Below are 16,667 nucleotides of genomic sequence, written 5' to 3'. Positions count from 1 at the left end.
CCAGAGCGGTTTAGGCCACAGGCAGCTGCTGCGATGCGAAGGGTGGGGCTCAGATCAGATTCCCCAGTTGGCTGCAAAAGTTCTGCTGTGACCACTTCTGGGCTCACAGTGGCGACAATAAGACAGATTTGCTCCCAGAAAGAAATTGCAGGAAGACCCACACTGGCTGATTGTGTAACTGTTTCATAACCCTCTGCCTCATTGGGACATCGCTGCGCCCTTGTGCATCCCTGCAAACACACACAAGCAATGTGTTGCATCAAACTTGTTGGCTTAGACGAGCACAGCAAGAGCAAAATGAATATTGCAATACGTTTTCACATTTTTGGTTGCTGTTGTTGTTGTTGTTGTCGTCACAGAATTGTAAAGTTGGAAGGTGCCGTCAAATGTCATTTTGTACAACCCCCTACAGGGTACCTGACAGACAGCCATCCAACCCCTGTTTTAAAAACTCCAATAGAGGAGTATTCGCCCCCCTTTCCAGGGAGTCTGCTCCACTGTCGAACAGCGCTTACCATCGAGAAGTTCCTCCTAATGCTTAGTCTGGATCTCTTTTCTTGTCGCTTGATATTTGAAGATGGCTATACTTTGGCCACAGGGACCCAGGTGGCGCTGTGGGTTAAACCACTGAGCCTAGGGCTTGCTGATCAGAAGGTCGGCGGTTCGAATCCCTGTGACGGGGTGAGCTCCCGTTGCTCGGACCCAGCTCCTGCCAACCTAGCAGTTCGAAAGCACGTCAAAATGCAAGTAGATAAATAGGAACCGCTACAGCGGGAAGGTAAACGGCGTTTCCGTGTGCTGCTCTGGTTCGCCAGAAGCGGCTTTGTCATGCTGGCTACATGACCTGGAAGCTATACGCCGGCTCCCTCGGCCAATAATGCGAGATGAGCACGCAACCCCAGAGTCGGTCATGACTGGACCTAATGGTCAGGGGTCCCTTTACCTTTACCTTTATACTTTGGCCACCTCATGAGAAGAGAAGGCTCCCTGGAAAAGACCCTGATGTTGGGAAAGATTGAGGGCACTAGGAGAAGGGGACGACAGAGGACGAGATGGTTGGACAGTGTTCTCGAAGCTACGAACATGAGTCTGACCAAACTGCGGGAGGCAGTGGAAGACAGGAGTGCCTGGCGTGCTCTGGTCCATGGGGTCACGAGGAGTCGGACACGACTAAACGACTAACCAACAACAACAAGCCAAGGGTTGCCATGTTTCAAAAAGTAAGAACCAGGACACCCCTGTTGAGCTTTCTTTAGGAGGAGATTTTATTTAGGAAACCACCAAAACTGTAAAGCTGTTTTCAGGAAGACCCGAAATTAGTTGAGCTTTTCTCAAGACAAAGCACCCCCAAAACACAATATTTCGATTGACTTGCCTAAGATCCAGGACACTGTCTTCCGGACCCCCCAGACACCAATTCCGCCTTTGAAATCTTGATAATATCCGGGGAAATCCAAACATGTGGCAGCCCTGGCTATCGTATTTCATCTCAGCCTCTCTCTTTTTTCAGGTTAAACCTACCCGACTCCTTCGAGCGTTCCTCGTCAGGCTTGGTTTCCAGGCTCCTCGTCATCTTGTCTGCCCTCCTCTACACATATTCCAGCTTGTCAACATCCTTAAATTGTGGCACCCTAAACTGGACACAGGAACGCGGGTGACGCTGTGGTCTAAACCACTGAGCCTAGGGCTTGCTGATCAGAAGCTTGGCGGTTCGAATCCCTGTGACGGGGTGAGCTCCCGTTGCTCGGTCCCAGCTCCTGCCCACCTGGCAGTTCGAAAGTGCAAGTAGATAAATAGGGACCGCTCCGGCGGGAAGGTAAACAGTGTTTCCGTGCACTGCTCTGGTTTCACCAGAAGCGGCTTAGTCATGCTGGCCACATGACCCGCAATTTAAACCTTCAAAATGAAATACAGTTAAAACAGATTGCAGTGACGGGAATAGGGTGGTCTCTGGAAACACAAGTGCTCTCGGGTGTCAAGGGCCCAGGTGTAAAGAGGTGAATCTTCAGCATTTGACAGAGGCTGTGCAGGGAAGGTGCCACGGGTACTGCTGTGGGGAGGGAGTTCTGCAGTTTAGGGGCCAACACAGAGAAGTCCCTCTCCCAGGCCACATTCCCAAACCCTCAACTTCTGAGGGAGGTGATACAACCAAGAGGGCCAGTCCCCCCAACCCAATGCAGTTCCAGGCAGGCAGCAATACAAGAGGGCAAATCAGACCCCTAGATTGGGCTGTGGGGGCCTTGGTAGGTCACACACTGTTGTTGTTGTTGTTGTCTATTGACCCCCTATATTTGGAGGTCTCAGGGCAGTTCGCAAAACAAAATCAAAATATAACCCCCCCAACCAATATAATCACTGCAGATGGTGACAGCAGTCACGAAATTAAAAGACGCCTGCTTCTTGGGAGAAAAGCAATGATAAACCTAGACAGCATCTTAAAAAGCAGAGACATAATAATAATAATAATAATAATAATAATAATAATAATAATAATAATTTATTATTTATACCCCGCCCATCTGGCCGGGTTCCCCCAGCCACTCTGGGCGGCTTCCAAAAAAACAGAAATTCTAAAATACAGAAATCCATCAAACATTAAAAGCTTCCCTAAACAGGGCTGCCTTGAGATGCCTTCTAAAGGTCTGGTAGTTGTTCTCTTTGACCTCTAGTGGGAGGGCATTCCACAGGGTGGGTGCCACTACCGAGAAGGCCCTCTGCCTGGTTCCCTGTAACTTGGCTTCTCGTAATGAGGGAACCGCCAGAAGGCCCTCGGAGCTGGACCTCAGTGTCCGGGCAGAACGATGGGGGTGGAGACGCTCCTTCAGGTATACCGGACCGAGGCCGTTTAGGGCTTTAAAGGTCAACACCAACACTTTGAATTGTGCTCGGAAACGTACTGGGAGCCAATGTAGGTCTTTTAGGAGACATCACCTTGCTTACAAAGGTCCGTATAGTTAAAGCTATGGTTTTCCCAGTAGTGATGTATGGAAGTGAGAGATGGACCATAAAGAAGGCTGATCACCGAATAATTGATGCTTTTGAATTATGGTGCTGGAGGAGACTCTTGAGAGTCCCATGGACTGCAAGAAGATCAAACCTATCCATTCTGAAGGAAATCAGCCCTGAGTGCTCACTGGAAGGACAGATCGTGAAGCTGAGACTCCAATACTTTGGCCACCTCATGAGAAGAGAAGACTCACTGGAAAAGACCCTGATGTTGGGAAAGATGGAGGGCACTAGGAGAAGGGGACGACAGAGGACGAGATGGTTGGACAGTGTTCTCGAAGCTACGAACATGAGTTTGACCAAACTGCGGGAGGCAGTGCAAGACAGGAGTGCCTGGCGTGCTCTGGTCCATGGGGTCACGAAGAGTCGGACACGACTAAACGACTAAACAACAACAAAAACAAAAACCGAAAAATTCCCCCCCAACTCCCCCCATTTTAAAAGGGCATAGGATGTCAATCAAATCAACCAAAGGAATGTTTTTGCCTGGCGCCTAAAGGAGTATAATGAAGGCACCAGGTGAACTTCCCTGGGGAGAGCATGCCACAGACGGGGAGCCACTGCAGAAAAGGCCCTGTTCTCGTATTCCCACCCTCCAGACCTCTCAAGGAGGGGGCACATGAAGGAGGGCCTCGGAAGATGATATCAGCGTCCGGGACGGTTCATATGGGAAGAGGCGGTCCTTGAGGTATTGCGGTCCTGAGCCGTTTCAGGCTTTATAGGTCAAAACTAGCACTTTGAATTGGGCCCGGAAACTAATTGGTAACCAGTGCAGTCAGGGTGTCTTGTTATGGTGAGCAACCTGGCCGCTGAATTCTGCACCAGCTGAAGTTTCCAAACCGTCTTCAGGGGCAGCCCTACATAGAACGCATTGCAGTAATCGAACCTTGAGGTTAGCAGAGCATAAACCCCAACAAGAGCAGGTGACTCCCAGCCACCTGATCTAGGGAACCACCCACTAAAAGTGCCTCGGTCTTATCTGGATTGATGAAACCTGCTGGGTGACTTAGAGGCAGGTGCTGCCCTTCAGCCCAATCTACCTCACAGGGTTGTTGTGGGAAGCCTAAAAATAGGACCTGTGTGTGACAATAACACTCCCCACTTGTAATGCCCAGTTTACTGCTTCTGACAATGGAGGGAGAATGTAGCCACTGTGGTTAGTCTACTGTTTTGACGATCCCTCATAACCGAGTAAGATTGTCTTCCATAAACACAGTTTTAACAATGGGTCCGTAAGTGCTTACCTTCCAAGTCCCGGACTGCAGAATCCGGGACTGGCAGCTGTGTGACACCAGAAGTTGCATTGACGTAACTTCCGGTGTCGCTTTGCCCTTCTATGGGCACCAAAAATGGCCACCGCCGGCTTCAAAAGTAGCTTCTACGCATGACCGGAAGTGCGTCGACGCGACTTCCAGTGTCGGTGGCGGCCATTTTTGGCGCCCATAGATGGGTGGGGCGACACCGGAAGTTGCGTCGACGCACTTCCGGTCATGCATAGAAGTTACTTTTGAAGCCGGCGGCGGCCATTTTTGGTGCCCATAGAAGGGCAAATCAGGAAAAAAAATGGCCGCCGGCAGGAGAAAAGAACGGAGAAAAACGGGAGACGAAGTGATACGGGGGACCACCGGGAAAAGGTAAGTAAAAACGGGGGTTTCCCGGGGAAAACGGGGTACTTGGCAGCTATGCCGTAAGTGACTGTGGAGGCCAATTCTGGATCCACACATCCTTCCACAGTGGAGACATAGGCTTCCGGGCGGGAGTTGATCATGGTGTGGATTTGCCAAGCGTACCTTCATCTTAGCATGTTTCTCCCTTGCATTCTGAGTTCGAGTGTCTTCAAAGCCCATGACACCTTTGGTAAAGGTAAATGGTAAATGGAGCGCCCGCAGGCAAGTGTTTCCCAATTGTTGGTTTTATACTACATTTTTTAAGATTTGCATTGAGACAGTCTTTAAACCTCTTTTGTTGACCACAAGCATTACGCTTTCCATTTTTTAAAGTTTGGAATAGATTACTGTAGTTGCTTTGGAATACGATAATCAGGCATCCGCACAACATGACCAGTCCAACGACGTTGACGTGGAAGAATCATTGCTTTGACACTGGTGATCTTTGCTTCTTCCAGTACACTGTTATTAGTTCACCTGTCCTCACAAGTGATGTTTTTCGGAGACATCATTGATGGAATCTTTCAAGGAGTTAGAGATGGCGTTTATAAGTGGCCCATGTTTCACAAGCGTACAGTAAGGTTGGTAGTACAATAGCTTTGTAAACAAGCATTTTGGTTTCCCTGCGAATGTCCCGGTCCTCAAACACGCTACGCTCGCAGAGCTCAGGCAATGCTGGATTTCGGCATCATTGTTGGCTGTTGTGGAAAGTTAACTTGGCCTCAGTACATGCGCTTTCTCGGGCTACTGTACGTTCAGCAAACTGAGCACACCCCAAGAGTCCCTGCTCTAGGCTCTAGGGCTCATTTGCCAGGAATGGGAGACATTTCTCTATATATATACCCAAATTTTAAGCAATTTGGAAAACACGAGAAAGAGGCATGCAGTCAGAGGAGGGAGCATTGGTGCCACCTGGTGGCTATGGAGGGTGATGTAGCAGGCGCATTCCTGCTCAGTTTCTGTAGTTGGAAAGAAAGCTTGTCTCTCAAGGTAGCCTAGGTCAGTGTTTCTCAACCTTTTTTGGGCCACGGCACACTTGTTCCGTGAAAAAAATCACGAGGCACACCACCATTAAAAAAGTTAAAAAATTTAACTCTGTGCCGCCCTATATTGACTATAATTATGACTGTAAGAAACACTTGCCAATTGCTGTGTTGGTTGCAATCTCCTGTAATAAGGCTTCACAAGCCGTCCGGCGGGTCAGTGATGTGTATTGGCGGCCGCCAGGCTCGTTTGCACTGAGCTTTGGGAAAGAGGAGGAGAAATACTGCTTTCCGGCGGGTCAGTGTTGTGAATTGGCGGCCGCCAGGCATGTGACAATGCAAATCGCCCTTTTCGTCGCCGCACGTCGCGGCACACCAGCCAGCGTCTCGCGGCACACTAGTGTGCCGCGGAACAGCGGTTGAGAAACGCTGGCCTAGGTGCCCCCTTGGAATACAGGCAACTCCCCGTTTTCATCCGTTGGAGGCATGCTACAAACATGGAAGTGACATGAAAGGGGGCAAAAAAACAGCCCCAAAAGAGCGCAAAAACGGCAAAAGTGGTGCGAAAATAGTGTCTAGCAATCCAACAAGCCTTTGCAAGTGCAATCCCAGAAGTCTTTGCACCGAGGTTTGGAGGGGGAGACTGTGGCAGAGTTTGGTGGCTTTGGGTTTTTTTGGAAGGGTTCCCCCCCCAAGGGTTTCCATAGGCTTGGGGGGCATTTACAGGCTCTTTCAATGGCGTTCACAATATACGCAATTTCACGTAAACATGCGGTGCCTCAGTTCGCAACCCCCGCATAAATATTTCCCACCTGTTTCCCACAAGTGTGAAACCAGACAGACATGAATTCCCATACCTGCTTAATCAGCTCTGCGAGGTCAATTAGTTTTTCCCTTAAGTTGCCTCTGACCATAGACCAGGCCTCCCCAAACTTCGGCCCTCCAGATGTTTTGGACTACAATTCCCATCTCCCCTGACCACTGGTCTTGTTAGCTAGGGATCATGGGAGTTGTAGGCCAAAACATCTGGAGGGCCGAAGTTTGGGGATGCCTGCCATAGACCATCCCTGTAATGACAATCCCAGCCAGGTGTCCTCCATATATTTTGGACTATGGCTCTGACCGGCGCTGCTGGGAGTTGTATTCCAGCAAACTTGGAGGGGCACCAGGTTGGGGGAAGTTGCTGTGATTCGTGTTTGGCCTGGTTCACTCGACCCAACCCAGCTGTTCTGCCGCCGCCCACAGAATGATTTCATCTTAACTACTCCTGCTCATTAACACAGGTGGCATCTTTAATTAGGGCGCTGAGCCCCATTGCCACACACGACTTGGTTTTGATTCATCCAAACCTCCTGTGACTAGGAGTGCCTCGATTTCTCTGTCAACACAGGGAGTGATAAAGAATAGAAAAGGCCCGTGTGGACCCAGGGTATGTGTATACCTAAGGTGCAAATCCTTCACTTGCAGTTCAATGGTTAATTATTATATCGACAATTTCTAAAGAAGAGGAAACAATGGCAAGGTTCTCTTAGAATGCAGGGGGCTGTTTGGCTTCAAATCTGGAATTTGTTCTGGACTCTATACAACTGGGCCCTGAAATCACGGCGGCAATCTCAGGCCTGCCCCTTTGAAATGCCTCGCCCCGATCCGAAAGGATGCACCTCATTTTCATTTGGATTCAGTATGCAGAGGGCTGCGTTCGTACACTTATTTTATTTATCGAGTCACATATCATTAGAATCAGAGATCAGAGGTGGAAGGGGCCCTGTAGATCATCTAGCCCAACCCCCCTGCAGATGCAGGAATATGCGGCTGTCCCTTATGGGGATCGGAACTGCGACCTTGGCGTTATCAGCACAGTGCTCTAACCAACTGGGCTATTTGAAGAGCCTGTGAAAGTTAACATTGAGGCGCCTGAAAATTTGAGAAGGAAGTGAGTGTGCAGTTCTGGTGGACTGTCTACAACAGGGGTTGGCAACCTAAGGCCCGTGGGCCACAAGCGGCCCATGGGGGTCGTTTAACCGGCCCAAGGACCCCACTCGGGAACCTCCGCCGCCCGCTCGGTCGGGTCCCGTGCTAAATCGGAGCGGAGCAGAACAGGGACCGGCTTCCACGATGCGGGCCAGCTTCCCATTGGCTGCAGGAAGCTCCTGCAGCCAATAGGAAGCTGCACGGGCCTCCTTTGCGCTGGAAGGAGCACTGGAAAGTGTGTTTGCACATGCGCGCGCACACTCCGGCCCACTGCTGCATCTGCGGGACCGTGAACCGGCCCAAGCCACAAAAACTTTGCCGACCCCTGGTCTACAAGGACTTCCCAGTGATGGGCCTTCTTCCTACAGTCGTTTAAGCCAGTGATGGCGAACCTATGACACGCGTGTCAGACGTGACACGCAGAGCCCTCACTGCTGGCACGCGCCCCATCGGCCCATTCACGCTGTTGTTGTTGTTTCCCCCCCATTTGTTCTCCCACTCCTCCTACAGCTTGTGTCCACTAGAGCTTCTCTCCGCTACAGCTTGTCTCCGCTGTTAAAACCTGGATCCATTTTTGTTGTTGTTGCTGGTAGCCAGAGATTGGTTATTTAAAGCTTTCTGTGCTGTTTGGTCAGCAGCTCCCCCAAAATCTTTGGTCAGCAGCTCCCCCCAAAAAGCTCAACAACTCTGGGCACTTTGTGATAAATAAGGGGTTTTTGGTTTGGTTTGGTTAAATAGTTAGTTTTTGGTTTATTAAATACAGTTATATATTACACTTATACATTTTTTGTTATTTAAACTATAAATATCGCAAAATTGTGGGTTTTTTCTCGAAGTGACACACCACCCGAGTTATGCTCGGTTTTTTGACGGATTTTGACACACCAAGCTCAAAAGGTTGCCCATCATTGTTTAAGCATTCGCAGCCGGGACGACTATCCCCAACTCATGGCAGAATCAGCTCGGCTCAGTTTGGCATTGTACAGCTTTCTTGGAGGACTCCTGGGGCAAAGCCCATCTGCTCTTTGAGAGTTCTCTCCTAATTTATGATGCTGGAACAGAGTGTGCCTTTTTGTATTGCCTCCACCAAGAATTGCAGTTCCCAGCATCAGTCACAGGACAAAGCCGCTTGCACATATAATTGCCCCTCCTCCGCAAACTAACATACCTTGGGATAGGTAAAGAGGTTTTTCCAGGCACATTGGTAGCAAGCAATCGAATGAATAGAGAGGACACTCTACGATCACTTGCAAGCAATCCTATAAATGTCAAGATTGTAAGTCCCATCGGATTTCTGGGGTGTGGATTCTAGTTCATAGAATCGACAAGAGGGTCTCAACAAAAATGACCATTAAAAAAGTTTGAAGGTGCCTTTCAGTTTATGTAACTTCACATTAGCCGGAGAGGAGTTCGGTGGGAGGAAAAATCTTAAACACTGACGAACATCTATTTTTGTAATATATATTAATTTTTATTAGAGTTTTTCCATAAAAACAAAGAGTTAAACAAAGATAAATTTAAACATACATGAACATAAACATAGACAAATATCCCACTATCCACTTCTTGGGGATATCTTCCTAAGTAACAAAAATATTTGGCCTTTGTTCCGCCGAACTCAGCTTCCCCTTCCCCCTACTTTGGTTTTATTTATCAAATTCTTACACCTCTCGCTCTTCTAAGTCCAAGCTTAATTTGCTTAAATATATTTCATCAGCATCCAAATAAACTCAGTTGTTACTGATGCAGGTGTTACCACATATCTGTGAGTGTTTTTAAGGTTTTACAATACGTATTAAGATATTCCGAAAATTTACACCACTCCTTTTGGGTTTTCTGGTCTTTTTGTTCTCTTACCCTTCCAGTTAACTTAGCTAAGTCTATATACTGTACTCTATCATTTTACATCTCCAATCTTCAATTGATGGAATCACTGACGAACATCTACATGCCTGCTACAGTACGTACAGAAGACAAAGGATCTTGTCGTGTCTCGTTTTACATTCTGAGCCAGAGAAGAACTTTTGAAAGGAATCGAAGAAGAAGAAGAAGAAGAAGAAGAAGGAGGAGGAGGAGGAGGAGGAGGAGGAGGAGGAGGAGGAGGAGGAGAAGAGTTTGGATTTGATATCCCGCTTTATCACTACCCGAAGGAGTCTCAAAGCGGCTAACATTCTCCTTTTCCTTCCTCCTCCACAACAAACACTCTGTTGAGGTGAGTGGGGCTGAGAGACTTCAAAGAAGTGTGACTAGCCCAAGGTCACCCAGCAGCTGCATGTGGAGGAGCGGAGACGCGAACCCAGTTCCCCAGATTACGAGTCTACCGCTCTTAACCACTACACCACACTGGCTCTTAGCGTTGTTTCCAAGATGGCCCGACTTTGTAACGCAGGTCAGGCTGACATTGCTGTACACACCTGAGACCTAAATCGAGATGCTGTTCTCGATCTGAGGTGGGTCCAGGTAGTTGTAGGGGAGGGGTAATGACTTGTTCCTCTCGTTGATTTCCTCAGAAATCTTCGCCAGGTCGTTCTGGAAGTCCACAATGAGCCGCTTTGGCTCGTCCTCAGTGAAATGTTCATCGGGATAGTGGCCCAAAGGTCTCTGGAAAAAGATTTGGGAGAAATCAGGGATGAAGACCGTGCCTCAAACTCCCATTCAAGTTGCAGTGAACTTCTCGCATTCGCAATCCTAAAACACAAACTCCTTGGACACCCCCACATTTGGAAATACAGTGGTACCTCTACTTACGAATAACTCTACTTATGAATGTTTCTACTTACGAACGGAGCTCCGTCCGCCATCTTGGATGCGGTTTAGATAGGGTTTTTTTCTACTTACGAATTTTTAGAAAGGGTTGCTTCTACTTACGAATTTTTTCTCCCAATGCATTCCTATGGGATTCGACTTACAATTTTTTTTCGACTTACAAATGTGCATTCGGAACGCATTAAATTCGTAAGTAGAGGTACCACTGTACTCAAAACGAAGTCAACTTTTTGTCCTGGTTTGCCTTTTAATGGGAATGCTAGGCCAAATGCCGACTGCTGTAATGCTGGGATGTTGAACTGGTGGTTTATCAGATGTTGCTTGACTACAATTCCCATCATCCATGATCACTGGCTATGCTGGTTGGGAGCTGATGGGAGTTGAAGTTTAACAACATCTGGAGGGCCACAGCTTTCCTGCCTGTACTTCCATGCAGTCCCCCGATGTAAGCTAATAAGAAATATATAGATTTAACGATTTGAGTGTTTTATGACGTCATAAGATCTGGAAGTTATCAATCCTATTATCATAGCTGTCAAGTTCTCCCCCTTTTTTTAAGGGAAATTCCCTTATGCTGAATAGGCTTCCTCGCGAGAAAAGGGAAAACTTGACGGCTATGCCTATTATTCAAATTTGTAAGGGATCTTACAAATGTTTAGGGAAGTTTTTAATGACTGACGTTTTAATGTATTTTTAACCTTTTGTTGGAAGCCGCCCAGAGTGGCTGGGAAAACCCAGCCAGATGGGTTGGGTAGAAATAATAAATTGTTGTTGTTGTTGTTGTTGTTGTTGTTGTTGTTGTTGTTGTTGTTGTTGTTTTAAAGCAATCATCAGGCATACTGTTGAAACCCTTATTCTCCCCACAATAATTCATTTTAATTAACAATTTAATTAAATGTATAATGATTTTTTTGGGGGGGAATAAGAGTTTCAATAGTATTGCCTGATATTATTCTTCAAGGAGTTTTGAAGCAGGCATTTTAATGTTTGTGGTTCTCATCCATTTTTTTCTCTTGTGTACCTTTCGTTTGTGGCATTTATTAAATTCCAAAAAATAAATTGTTTTATAGACTAATAATTTTGCAAAAATTCCATTTTGGGGCTGAAATTCAAGAGTTTAGCAACAACATGGAGCACTAAGGACAGATCCACAATATATACCTTGGAAGTCGACAGCTTAATTCCCGAACTTTTTGGCTTCCGAACACCGCAAACCCGAAAGTGAGTGTTTCAGTTGGCGAACTATTTTTGGAAGCCGAGCGTCCCGACGGGGCTTCCGCGGCTTCCGATTGGCTACAGGAGCTTCCTGCAGCCAATCGGAAGCCGCACTTTTGGTTTCCAAACATTTTGGAAGTCGAACAGACTTCTGGAACGGATTCCGTTTGACTTCCAAGGTACGACTATATTCAGAACACATTTGACTAACATTTAAAGCACATGACTTCCCTCAAAGAATCTTGGGAAATGGAGATTTCCCCTCACAGAGCTACAATTCCCAGCACCCTTAACAAACTACAGTTTTCCGTATCATCTGGGGGGAATTATGTGCTTTAAAGGTGCATCGAATGTGCTTTCAATGTACGGTGTGTATCTGGCCCTAAGTTTCTTTTTATTATTATTATTTAGTTTTTATTATTCACAAAAAAAGAAACAAACAAATAAAAAACTACAAATACATAATTTTACAATTACAGATTTACCGATTCGAAACCTGTATTCATCAAAATTATAAAAACAAAACTATACACCCGTGTGGCTTCCCTCCACCTCCACCTGACATCCTTACAACAATAATGTCTATTTCACACTGTGTACTTAAACTAATCATCATCTATCCATTGTTAGTCTTATTTTAGATTGATTCGTCTTTACATACTTAATCTAGGCATATCAACACATTATCTTTGGATCAGTGTTTTTTCATATAATCCTCAAAACATTGCCACTCCTTCCTCAAATTCTGGTTAGACTGATTTCTTACGGCTGCCGTTAATTTGGCCAATCCTATAAAATCACTTAATTTGTTTATCCAATCCTCCTTTGTGGGGACCGTCCACAAGATAAGAAAAGATTATTTTTATACATCACAGCCGCAGCTAGATTATAGCTGGCAAGGAACGGGAAAGGAGATCTGGCCCTAATTTTCTTTACACAGAAAATCTGGTACCTAACTGAGTCCTTCCTTCACTCCAAATCCTTACCGTGTCACCTGCCTCGTTGCTTAGCAACCACAGGGAGCAGAGGGCGATGCAGGTGGTGTTGACCTTGGGGAGGGTCTCCAGGACGGTCTCCAAGGTCTCTGTGCCCTTCATGGTGGGTGGGGGTCTTCTCATGGAGGGCGGGCTGTTGGGGATCCATGCGCCATAGTCATACTGTGGGCAAGCAAAGGACCAAGTTAAATCAGACCTTAAGTGGAAAAACTCTGAAAGAGCGATCTGAAGTTTACAGCCTTCTGGCAGTTGTGTGGCAATGTCCCCCCCTCCACAAGAAATAAGACACAAGACACAATGAATAAGTTTAAGTGGGTGAAAAGGCCAGAACTTTATTGGTTTCGGATGTGGAGCGGTATTGGCTTAGGCATTGGAACCTAACCGGCTATATCGGACTGTAACCCATGTGTCTGGGAGAAATTAACCACCAGAAAGGAGCCCGGTGATGTACATCTACTAGAACACCTCCTGTGGCCACCGTTGGGGGGGGGTGCCATAAGGCCCTGACCTCCGCAGGCTCAGGACAAAGCTATCACCCCCGGAATCCCTTTAACGGAATTAATTCTCCAATTTCTGGGCAGAGGATGACGTAATCTGCCCCCCCCATCTTCTTTATGCAAATTTCCAATGCCTAACTGCCAAACTAAAGTTGTGACGAATTCCTATGAGGTAGGCGAAAAAACCAGTTTGGCTAGCCCAAGTGGAAAAAGTCCTACCAGGCCCCTTGGCCAACCGAGGCGACCAACCGAAGTCCATAGCAGCGTTGGCCTAACCTGCCTAGCCTAGAGGGTGGGTGATCCGATGTAGCTGGGAGCCGGGGCGGAAAAGGCTGAGCTCCCGCCTCCGGCTCGCTTAAAAGAAACGAAGCCCAGCCTCCTGGCCGACCCTATTGGTCAGCCCGGGTCTGACGGAGGCGGGAACTCCCCCCTAGCAAGGGGGCTGAGCTCTCAGTCCCCATCGCGAGAGTTCGGTCGGGACCAGCCCACAACACCACCTCCGTGCAAATGCGGAAGTGGTTTTCCCTCGTTGCGAGAAGCCAAGTTACAGGGAACCAGACAGAGGGCCTTCTCGGTAGTGGCGCCCGCCCTGTGGAACGCCCTCCCATCTGATGTCAAAGAGAAAAACATCTGCCAGACTTTTAGAAGACATCTGAAGGCAGCCCTGTTTAGGGAAGCTTTTAATGTTTAATAGATTATTGTATTTTAATATTCTGTTGGCAGCCACCCAGAATGGCTGGGGAAACCCAGCCAGATGGGAGGGGTATAAATAATAAATTATTATTATATAACAAATAATCATACATATTTCAAGAGACAAAAGGAATCTTATGCATTTTCCCAAGAAGAGGCCAAATCTATGCTTTGCTGCTCAAGTGGGGAGTCAGTTGCGTGCATGTACGTTTCCGAGCACAATTCAACGTGTTGGTGCTGACCTTGAAAGCCCTAAATGGCCTCGGTCCAGTAAACCTGAAGGAGCGTCTCCACCTCCATCATTCTGCCCGGACACTGAGGTCCAGCACCGAGGGCCTTCTGACGGTTCCCTCGTTGCGAGAAGCCAAGTTGCAGGGTACTAGGCAGAGGGCCTTCTTGGTGGTGGCACCTGCCCTGTGGAACGCCCTCTTATCAGATGTCAAAGAGGAAAACAACTACCAGCCTTTTAGAAGACATCTGAAGGCAGCCCTGTTCAGGGAGGCTTTTAATGTTTAATAGATTACTGTGTTTTATTTTTCTGTTGGAAGCCGCCCAGAGTGGCTGGGGAAACCCAGCCAGATGGGAGGGGTATAAATAAATTATTATTATTATTATTATTATGGCAGGAAGGTAAGGGTGGCCTCTCACCTGGCCAGAGTTGACGGCAGCGTGTTGCGCTGAGCAGGTGAAGATCACCATTGTCAAGAACTTGGTCAGCTGTTCCATGGTCTCCAGAGACGAGGGAGCTCCGGAGGTCTCCCTGTTCTTGAAGGCTTCCTTGAAGATCTCACAGATCCAGGCCTGGAGTTCCGGGTCGCTCTGGACGCGGTCGTCACTCTTGTAGTAGATCCGGACGAGGCTGGCCACGAACCTGGGACATAAGGAAAGTGCATGCTGGGAGGTCTTGCCAGGTGTCGATCCAAGATGGCAGCCGCCCCCCAACCGGGTTCCCTCTAGGTGTTTTACGGCTCCCATCAGGCAGGCCTGGTGGCTTCACCTCTCGATGGCGGCCCATATCTTCAGCCCATCATCCCGGTAGTGGTAGTTTGCGACAGAGGCGACTCCGCGGGCCTCAATGTCGTCGGGGAGGCAGAGGGAGGCGTAAGTCATGCTGTAGGTTCCTTTCCCCACAATGGGCACGATTCCTTTGTAGCCTGCTGAGGTAGCCTGGGGGTGGAGGAAACAGTCAGATGTGAGTATCTGAAGGGTGGGACAGGACAGGGAGAAAATGCGTTATAATCTCCAAGCTCCCAGCATTGCGAGAAAACCAGGCCATTATAGTCCATTCCATTTCCAAATTGTGTGCCCCTTTTCTAGATGACCATACTGAAGGAGAAGGGTTGTCGGGTTCAGCCATAGGGGGCAGGTGAAATAAATTTCACAGCAATATAAATTTGCAAGTATCCCTTTCTCATTCTAAAGATAAAATGTGGAATGTTTTAGCTACATCATACCTGCCAAGTTGCTGTCCGAGAAATAAGGGACCGGGCCGGAAGTAGCAGACCGGAAGTAGCGCTGCCGCCATTTTGGAACTGGGCGGAGCATGCTCAGAAGTGACTTTTGATGCTGCTTTGCCCAGTTCCAAAATGGCCGCCGCGCCAGAACTCCCACTGCAGCCATTTTGGAACTGGGCAGAGCAGCATCAAAAGTCGCTTCTGAGCATGCTCCGCCCAGTTCCAAAATGGCCGCTGTGCCAGACTAAACCGGGGAGAAACAAAAAAATCAATTTTTTCAGCTAAGAACAGCTGGAAAAACGGGGATTTCCCAGAGAATACGGGAGACTTGGCAACTATGAGATACATCAGTATTCCAAATTATGGACACCGACGAATTTAGATGGGAGGCTGGGATGTGGGGACTAGACATTAAAAAGCAGAAATTAGCACACTGATATTGGGTTGTTTGTTTCAGATTTCCTCTCCTTTCGGATCCAAGGATCATAGTCGTAAGAGGAAAGTGATGAGAGGGTGGGGCAAATTTTTATATTATATGTTGTTGTTGTTGTTACAAAGTTCTCAGCCATGGATGATGCAGGATTCTGGTGTAACACGCTTAGGTTCATGAGATTTAGGATCCTGTGTTCAAAAATGTCCAAGTTGGAGAACAACTTTAGATACATTTCCGAATCTGACCCTTTTGGGCACAAATTTCAAAGAAAATCTGCCCATTGCAGACAGTGTTTTCTGCCTGGACGTCTCTCCCACTGCTCTCCTCTTGCTTATTTGTGCAATCCAGAGAGAGGGGCGTGGGTGTGGGGACAGCTAATCTGGCCGTGGTGCAAAAAGCTAAAGCAGAAGGGATGCACCTTCTCATTCGGGTCTCGAAATCCATCTCTGAGAGCAGGTAGGGGGGATGCACCAGACAGACAAGCAAACTCCAAAAGGGGAAAGGCGCCTTCTCTCTCCCTTACCTGGTCCATCATCCCACCTTCCATGATGAGCCTGACCCTGGCCAAAGCATTGATCTGGAGGGTGTATCGGAAGTGCGGGATCAGGAGCTGCAAGATGGGAAGGAAAACCTGTTGGAATCCTTGGCCGGGAGAGAGACCTGAAAGTCACGCAGCTGACCCTCCAGCGAAGGCACTCAAACCCCACGACAGTGGATCCTGCTTCCATTCAGTCCCAAAAGCAGGCAGCATGCTTGCAAACCTCTTTATAGCTCACAACGCAAAAAGTTATCGGGCTGTGCTCAGCTTATGAGTAAAACAAGCCCAGCCTTGCAGCAAGCAAGATCCTTTTGCGGGACACAGGTTCTTGTCGCAGTGCCCCTCCACCCTCATCCTGCCATCACTTTCCAAGATGGAGTCGCTCCCGTTCGACCTTCGGGTTTCCCAGGGGCTGCCGCAACGGCAGGAGGGGGAGCCCAGCGAAGCCT

The 16,667-nt window shown here is 47.9% G+C and overlaps 1 protein-coding gene across 2 annotated transcripts in view; it reads right to left on the bottom strand.

The window, feature by feature from the left end:
• Positions 1-9,076: 9,076 nt before the first annotated feature.
• The window catches only part of LOC118094283 (polyunsaturated fatty acid lipoxygenase ALOX15B), a 29,606-nt gene continuing 22,015 nt past the window's right edge, over positions 9,077-16,667 (bottom strand). For both annotated transcript variants that reach the window (XM_035134513.3, XM_035134512.3), the window contains 5 exons: positions 16,204-16,290; positions 14,791-14,960; positions 14,442-14,664; positions 12,595-12,765; positions 9,077-10,228 (listed from right to left, as the gene is read on the bottom strand). In XM_035134513.3, the coding sequence (XP_034990404.3) occupies positions 10,049-10,228; positions 12,595-12,765; positions 14,442-14,664; positions 14,791-14,960; positions 16,204-16,290 (831 nt within the window). In that variant the 3' untranslated portion in view covers positions 9,077-10,048. The remainder of the gene's footprint in view (positions 10,229-12,594; positions 12,766-14,441; positions 14,665-14,790; positions 14,961-16,203; positions 16,291-16,667) is intronic.

Source organism: Zootoca vivipara, chromosome 12 (genome assembly GCF_965207765.1).
Source record: "Zootoca vivipara chromosome 12, rZooViv2.hap1.1, whole genome shotgun sequence".
NCBI classification, from domain to species: domain Eukaryota; kingdom Metazoa; phylum Chordata; class Lepidosauria; order Squamata; family Lacertidae; genus Zootoca; species Zootoca vivipara.
The sequence above is the reverse complement of the archived record's forward strand: the minus strand, read 5'-3'. Positions and strand labels throughout refer to the sequence as shown.